This window comes from Dasypus novemcinctus, chromosome 16, assembly GCF_030445035.2.
Source record: "Dasypus novemcinctus isolate mDasNov1 chromosome 16, mDasNov1.1.hap2, whole genome shotgun sequence".
Classification (NCBI taxonomy): Eukaryota; Metazoa; Chordata; class Mammalia; order Cingulata; family Dasypodidae; genus Dasypus; species Dasypus novemcinctus.
In genome coordinates, this window is record NC_080688.1 from 9,920,713 (window position 1) to 9,929,015 (window position 8,303).

General features: G+C 47.2%; 1 protein-coding gene across 1 annotated transcript; it reads right to left on the bottom strand.

Moving 5' to 3' along the window:
• Positions 1-7,029: 7,029 nt before the first annotated feature.
• On the bottom strand, positions 7,030-7,875 carry LOC101444931 (olfactory receptor 2AJ1-like). Its single transcript, XM_004482609.3, has one exon. The coding sequence runs from the start codon at positions 7,873-7,875 to the stop codon at positions 7,030-7,032; it is 846 nt and encodes a 281-aa protein (XP_004482666.3).
• Positions 7,876-8,303: the final 428 nt, after the last annotated feature.

Here is an 8,303-nt window from a genome sequence, read left to right on the forward strand (position 1 = left end):
TCCCTAGTCACCGCCTACTCCAAGGCGTGTCCAAATTTCCCTTCCGAAGTCCTTTTTTCCCCTTCCCATCTTCCTCCCCCTTTCCGAGGTCCGTCACTATTTTCACGGATGCGTCTAGAACTAAGTACTCCATGGTTGTGTACCTGGACGGAGTCGCAGAGCCGAAAGTCTTTACACATCTTAACCTACACTCCGTCCAGATGGGAGAGCTTTTGGCTATTGTAGAAGCACTTCGCGCCTTCCCCTGTGAACCTGTTAACATCTTTAGAGATAGCCTCTATTCTCTGCAAGTCTGCAGGGTCTTGGCATTAGCTACATTCTTCCCAACCTCCTCTCCTATTGATGAGGCACTGGATGCCCTTAAGACCCTTCTTGAAAAACGCATGGCACCCTGGTATATTGCTCATATCCGGAGCCACTCCGGGTTGCCTGGCCCCCTAGCGGCAGGCAACGACACCGCGGATCAGACGGTCTCCACCCTTGCCCTTGATACGTTCGGAGATGCTATCAATCAGGCTAAGTCCTTACATTCGAGGTTTCACTTTTCTGCCACCTCACTCCACCACCTTTTGCCTGAGTTGCCAATTGAGACTTGTAAGCACCTAGTGCGGACATGCAAAACCTGTGCCCCCTTCCTGCCTCTGGGGCCTCTGCAACCGCAGGGGGTGAATCCCCGCTGCCTTAGGCCTAATTCCAGGTGGCAGATGGATGTCACGCATGTCCCGTCCTTTGGATGCCTTAAGTTCTTGCACGTTGTAATTGACACCTTCTCCCACATGTGCTATGCAGTCCCCTTGCCTGGGGAGACTGCTAAGCACTGCATTAAGGCCCTTCGGCAAGGGATTCTCTTCATGGGGGTCCCTGGGACCTAAAGATGGATAACGGCCCTGCTTATCGCAGTGAATCCTTTGCGAGGTTCCTTCAGCTCTACCAAATCGCCCACCATTTTGGTATCCCATATAACCCACAAGGACAGGCCATTGTGGAGATCTCCCATCACCGTCTGAAACAACAAATTGAAAAACAGAGGGAAATCCTCCCTCACGCTCCTCCCGGAGACATCATCACCACTGTCCTAATCCATCTAAATCTCTTGACCTTTGATAAAGATGGTCTCTCGGCAGTCCATAGGCATTGGGGCCCCTCGTATCGCCCCACACAGGCCCCCCTGGTCCTTTGGAAGGACCCTCAAACAGGTCAGTGGCGTGGCCCATGCCCCCTTCTTACCCAGGGCCGAGGTTTCACTTGTGTCTTTCCGCAGGATGCCGCTCAGCCAATCTGGGTCCCCGGGAGATACGTCAAACCCGCCACCTCAGCAGCGGAAGTCCCGCAGGGCACAGCGCCAGATGCGAGTGATCCAGCATCAACTGAGCCAGCTCACCCTTCACCCCGAGAGGCAACCATCCAACCCTGAAGTCCGTTCACTGCTCGCACTCTACTGTCAGTGCAGACGCCGCAACCCTCGCCATGCTGCCGAGCCAATTAACATAGTCTCTCTCCTTCTCCTTATGCTCTCCCTGGCCACCTCTGGCCAAGCTAACCCCTCTCACCAGCCCCGCTAAATGGCCCGCAACCCGCTTTCCCCGGCCCGCAGCTTGCGGAGCTTCCTCCTGTCTCGACCTCACTCCTCTTCTCAGCCATCCAAAGCGTCCTTTCTCATCCCCCGCCCCCCTCCTTTTTTCGCTTGAACCCCTACTGCGTTGCAGATTGGGCCGCCCCATGTCGGCCCGCCCCATTAACATCGGCCTCTCTCGCACCCGTGAAGACTTTGGCCTTCTTGCTGTCCTCACCTACGTCTCCACCACTCCCGATGCTGCCGCCACCACCACCGCTGGTGCCCTGATGCGACTTGTCCTCACAACTGTGATCCTCCAGACCATCACACAGTCTGCCTCTGTCGCTCTTCGCCGCCAAGGAGAGATCAACTACCTGTAGCGCGCTTTCACTCTGGACTTTTAACAAGCAGATGGACCTTATAGCCACCGAGATCAACGAGAATTGGACATTGGCCACCCTTGCTTGCAACAGCAAGATACCACCCCCCAAATTGTACATTTGTATCCCCGTCATACTCACCTCCCTCTTCAGCCCCGCTTCCCTCATTGCTTACTGCCTCTTGGGCCTCGGCTACTTGTTGCTGCTGCCATCCTGGCCCTTATTTGAAAAGAAGGGGGAAATGCGGTCACCCCTCAGGCTGAAGTGTGGTTTGCTGGCCTGGCAAGGGGAGCGGCCGCGGTAGGCCTAAATCCGCTGCCCCCATAATAGGGTGGTTGGTTGGGCCCACCGCCACCCCTGAAGGAAGCTCGGCATGGGCGCAGAGTGCCCACGGGTCTCCCCTTCTCGGCAGCCATGCTTCCGCGGCCGCCCCTCCTCCCGGATGGCACCACCCGATGCCTTGTGGGGCGGCACCCTTCTTCTTCCTTCTCCCTGCGCAGGCGCAGGGCAGAAAATTCCAGTCTGCCCTTTCCCCTCCCCTGACAGCAGCAACAGCCAGGAGTGGGCGGAGAAATCCAGTCTACCCTTTTCCCCTCCCCCGACAGCAGCAACAGCCAGGTGTGGGCAGAAAAATCCAGTCTGCCCTTTTCCCTTCCCCCGACAGCAGCAACAGCCAGGCGTGGGTGGGAAACTCAAGTCTGCCCTCCACCCCAGCAACAGCAGCCACCAATCCCTAAACCCTGTCCCTTCCCCCAGCAACAGCGACAGCCAATCCCTAACCACCACCCCTCCCCCATCTGGTACCGCCCACTGACCTTTTGCCGGCAACCAATCAGAACAGGGCGTGGCTTCAACCAATCAGCCTTCCCCAGCCCCTATAAAACTGTTGCCTCTCCCTCAATAAAGTGGACTTGCGTGTTTACCTTGTCTCCGCGGTAGTTTTTCTGCCATGCGCCCTCCAGTCCTGAGAGCCCCGGACAAGGGCCTGGCCTCCCTTGTCCCCAGTTCGTCGCCTGCTTCTCCGGGCGACCCCTTCGTCGCCTGCTTCTCTGGGCGACCCCTTCGTCGCCGGCTTCGCCGGGCGACCCCGTCAGCCGAACCGCGCAACCCCTTGTGAGACCGATCCCTCATCTGCTGCCGGACCGACCCCTCGTCCCAAGTGGGACCGACCCCTCATCCCAAGCGGGACCGACCCCTCGTCCAGAGCTGGACCGACCCCTCATCCGCAGCCAGACCCCACCTCTACCAACCGAGCAAGCCGCCGCGGTCCTATATCCATCATTGCATGATCTAGTGGAACATTTCCATTGCTCCCCTGTTACCCTGTTTCCATCTCTTCTATTTCTCTCTGTTCCTCTCCTCAGGGCCCATGGTGACAAACAAACTTCACTCCTAGATGGTCCACACTCACACATACTTGCAACAATGCTAAGGTCTTGATGTATTAGACTGTCCTCCCCTATTAGGAGCCACCCATTCTCTCAAGAGACACAATTCCCTCTGTTGGAGAACATCAGGCCTCCCCAGGATGTGGGTATACTTTCCCACTCATTGTGTGCATCTCTGTCCAATGATACAACACATTGTGAAAGATGAGCACTCACACACTCTTTAGAAGCCTGTCCCCATGCCAGATGCTCCCCCGTTAAACACCTTAAACTGGTAATCCTTCCTTATTATATTTTCTAAAGACTTTTCTCAACATTATAGTTTCAAACACATACAGGACAAGATCCCATGTTGAACATTTCCCCCCAATATTCCCCACAATTCTTTGGGTTATCTGGCCCATCCTCCTAACCCCAGTCCCCCTCAAGACTGCAAATTCCCAAACAAAAGTATTTTTATGCCACCATCTTATCCCTTCCTCGTACAAATACTTAACCTCCACTTTATCTTAGATATTACCCACGTTGGCATTAGCTCACATTCTTCCTCTCCCCTTCAATTTCCAGTAAGCTTATCATCCAGTCTCTAGCTCTCTGACACAGCATGCTTTGCTTATTTCATATCAGAGGGGTCACGTAGTATTTGTCCTTCAATGCCTAGCTTGATTCACTCAAAATAAGGTCCTCCAGATTCATCCATGTTATCCCATGTACATGTATTGTATTCTTTCCTATAGCTGAGTAGTATTCTATTGTATGTATATACCACATTTTGTTTATCCATTCATCTGTTGATGGGCATTTGGATTGATTCCAAATTTCAGCAATAGAGAATAATGCTACTATGAGCATTGGTGTGCATATATTGGTTTGTGTCCTTGTTTTCACTTCTTCTGGGTTTATACCCACTAGGGGAATTGCTGGGTCATATGGCAAATCTATAGCCCATTTTTTTAGAAACCTCCAAACTGTCCTCCAGAATGACTGGATCTTTCTGCATTCCCACCAGCAATGGATGAGTGTTCCTATTCCTCCACATTCTCTCCATTTATTACAGGGATTGCATGTTGCTGTGTCATATTATTGATGGGGGACACATAGTTGGGGAGAAGTTATCCACAGCATGTATATAGGATATATAAAAATATTCAGATGTTTGTTGGGTATTTTCAAAGTATTTACAGTTACAAATGACAACTGAGGGAGTGCTGAGTTCTTAGCCAGGGGGCTCTGTCACATTCCCCAATGGAACAGCAACAATCCCCCAAGTGCAAGGGCAAATACCAGTGAAGAAGGATGGTTCAGTGATGAGCCCTTGATACTGATGACTGTGCTTATGAACATGTGTACCAGAAATTTGAACTGGACCTAGAGCTGGAGGGTGCCAAAGAGTTACCTCTTGAGAGCCTCCATGTTGCTCAAATATGGCCACTGTCTAAGCAAAACTCAGTGTGTAAATGAATTATCTCCCCCCAGCATGGGACATGACTCCTGGGGATGAGCCTTCCTGGCACAGAGGGATTATTACCAATCACTAAATTGTGCTTCAACTAGAAAAATACCTTTAATAAAAGTGGGAAATGGTAAAGACAGTTTATATGAGTTTATATGGCTAAGAGTCTTCAAAAAAAGAGTCGGGAGGTCATCAGATGAGTGGTACTTATGCAAGTCTCAGGAGGATCCCAGAGATAACCAAAGTAGATGCAATACCAGGTACTGGTGCTCCTGAAGGATACAGAGACAAACAGGTTCTATGGTCTTGCCACATGGCTCTCTGGAGTTCAGTGCCTTGTCAATAAACCTTACTTTGTAATTTGGGTTCTAGTGTGATGTGGTTGCACCCAGATGTGACCTTTCTACACATGCCTCTTCGGTCACTCTGACTGAAACTTTGGTTGATGCTGGTGTTGGTGTATACTCCGCAGACTTGAATCTCTGGACTGTTAATGTGCCAGCTGGTCACTGAGCCCCAGCAGAGTTTCAACTCCTACTCCCTGGTTCCTTGGACTTACCTAGGTAAGCTAACAAGGAGGTGATGCTGGTCAACCACCACACCAGGGAAATGAGAGTGCCTACAACTCCAAGCAGGTGAATCACATCCATCATCCATGTGGGATCTGAGTTCCTTCCTGATATAAAGGTGGAGTGGACATTACCATCCCAGGGTCCACAGGATGGAGGAATAAAATATGGATTAGAGTGGACTTACTGGTATTGCATTATAGACCTATTGTGACTAGTAATGGAAGAAACTGCAGCATTGATATGGAGAAATTGGCCATGTAGTTGCTGAGGGTAGTCAGAGGGAAGAGATGTGATGTGGGGGCATTTTCAGGACTTGGAGTTGTCCTAAATGATATTGTACAACATATGCTGGACATTATATATCCTGCCATAACCCACTGAATAGACTAGGGGAGAGTGTAAACTACAATGCAAACTATAATCCATGTGGTGTAGCAGTGCTCCAAAATGTATTCACCAAATGCAATGCATGTACCACAATGATGAAAGAAGATGTCGATGTGGGAGGAGTGGGGGGGTAGGGGATGGGGTATATGGGATCCTCTTAAAATTTTTAATGTAATTTTTTAAATGATTTATGTATTTTCAAAAAAAAACAAACAAAAACTTTAAAAAAATAAAGTTAAGTCAAAATGAAAATAAGAGTGAAGTCTTTACTAACATACTCTGATGGCACAAGCCAGGTGTTAACCCATAGAAAAACATCAACCACTCAACCTCCTGAATGAGAGTCAGACATACTAGTGCAGAACTCCTGATACATATCAATGCCAAGGGAGCTCCAGAGAAAAAGTCCACTGATGTTACATGACCTTGGGGCCTGAGGGACAGGGTGGAGAATTAAGATTGAAAGGACTGTGTCAGAATGGAAAAAAGTGCCTTCATGCTTTCCCCACCTCCAGAAGCAGGTTTCTGTGGACGTGTATGGAAATTCTGAATTTAACAATGGGTATGACTGGATCGGGGTTGAGTGCTTGACTGCAATTAGTTTCAGAGATGTAGTTGAGCATTAAATCTGTGTGTGGTGGACAGACTTTGCCTTAGAGACCTGTCTGGTAAAGTCTTTGTAATTTCCTACAGCCAGGCTTGAAAATTCTTACTTAGGATAGTGGCCACATGTCAAAGTCCTCAATTGGATAGACTATTCATTTATTTAATGGGACCTTGGTCATAGGGATTCTATTACAGCAAGGAGAAAAAATGAGATGCGCTGAAAATTGTAATATTAAAGCACAAAACAATGAGACTTTACTGGCAACATATACCTCTGGAATTAGTGACAGTGTGAGCTTAAAGAGAGCAGGAAAGACCTTCTGATCTCTCTACATTGCTTTGCTTCCCTTCACAAGAAGGGAAGAGTCTATTCTTGAATTTTCTTACCATTGCCTGGTGATTTGAAATAGTTTACAGATTTCATCCTTGATTGGTGTTTTAGTTTTGTAATTTGATATTTTGAATTGTATCTTCAATGCAATGAGTAAGACTAGGTTATTTTTATAATAGCATGGATCTCTAATAGGATTTAAGCATTTGTGAATTAATTTAGTTTGTTAGTAGTCTGATTGTATCACTATATCAAATAGACAAATATGAGGTTGTCATCAGATGGTCAAAAATGCATCATATAGCTTCAAAAGCAGTATAAAGAAACCAGTAATTCATAATATCTAAAATTTTATGTTTATATTTTAGGAGTTAATGAGTATTTCCATAAGACTTTTCCCATGGCTTCCATCACGTCTTTGTTTCGAAGACTATAGATCATAGGGTTGAGCATAGGAGTAATAATAGTGTAGAAGATAGATACTACTTTATCTTGGCCTGGAGTATGGGAGGAGATTGGTCTCATGTACATGAAAATGATGGCACCATAATATAGGCTAACCACTGTCAAATGAGAGGAGCATGTAGAAAAGGCTTTCTTCCTGCCCTCAGAAGAAGTCATCTGGATGACAGTGACCAAGATGAATGTGTAGGAGGCGAGAATAATAGAAAATGGGATAAGAAGCAGAATGGTAGTGCTGACCAACACTCCAGTCTCATAGGTCATGGTGTCCTCACAGGAGAGCCTCAAGACCCCTGGAATTTCACAATAGAAATGGTGGATTTCTCCTGCTCCACAGAAGGGGAATCTCATGGTATATACAGTATGAATCAAGGCATTGAAAGCACCAGTGGTCCATGATGAAATAACCATCTGCTTGCAGAGAAGCCAGTTCATGAGAACAGGATAATGCAGAGGCTTGCAGATGGCCACATATCGGTCATAAGACATGAGACCCAAGAGGATACACTCAGTTCCACCCAGGGCCAATCCCAAGAAGATCTGGGTCCCACACCCAGCAACAGAGATACTTGTCCTGTGTAGAAGGTAGTCAGTCAACAACTTGGGGACAATGGCAAGTGTGAACAGGATGTCAATGAAAGAGAGCTGCCAAAGGAAAAAATACATAGGAGTGTGAAGGAGGGGGTCTACTAGGATCAGCAGAATCAAAAGACTATTTCCAGTCAGTGTTATGAGGAACATCACGGCAATGAGAACAAAGAAACAAAAATGAGTTGGTGTGTATTGCAGCAATCCTAGAAGAATGAATTCAGTGAGTGTGTGGTTCTCCAGATGCATCATTCTTGGAACCTCTGTATGAATGACAGGGAATGCAAATAAATATGGAAATTATTTGACAATTAATTTTTCTCTATGTGGAAGTTCACCCATTAAAAATATGTTCATATACTTAAATAATTTTCAGAAAAATAGTGAACCAATAGAACTAGATTGATCAAATTGTATTTCTTCTTGATTTTGTGTTACATCATGTGAAACAGTCAGTTAGATTGTATTTTTTCATGTTTTAATATATTTTGGATAGTATTTCTATCAGTCTGAAACAGTTTGAAAAATGTGTGTGTGTGTGTGTGTGTGTGTTTATCCAGTGCTTCATCAGCACCCTTAGT

What these genes read in the sequence shown, in the direction of transcription:
- LOC101444931 (XM_004482609.3), bottom strand. Translation starts at nt 7,875, where the DNA reads ATGTTCCTCATAACACTGACTGGAAATAGTCTTTTGATTCTGCTGATC.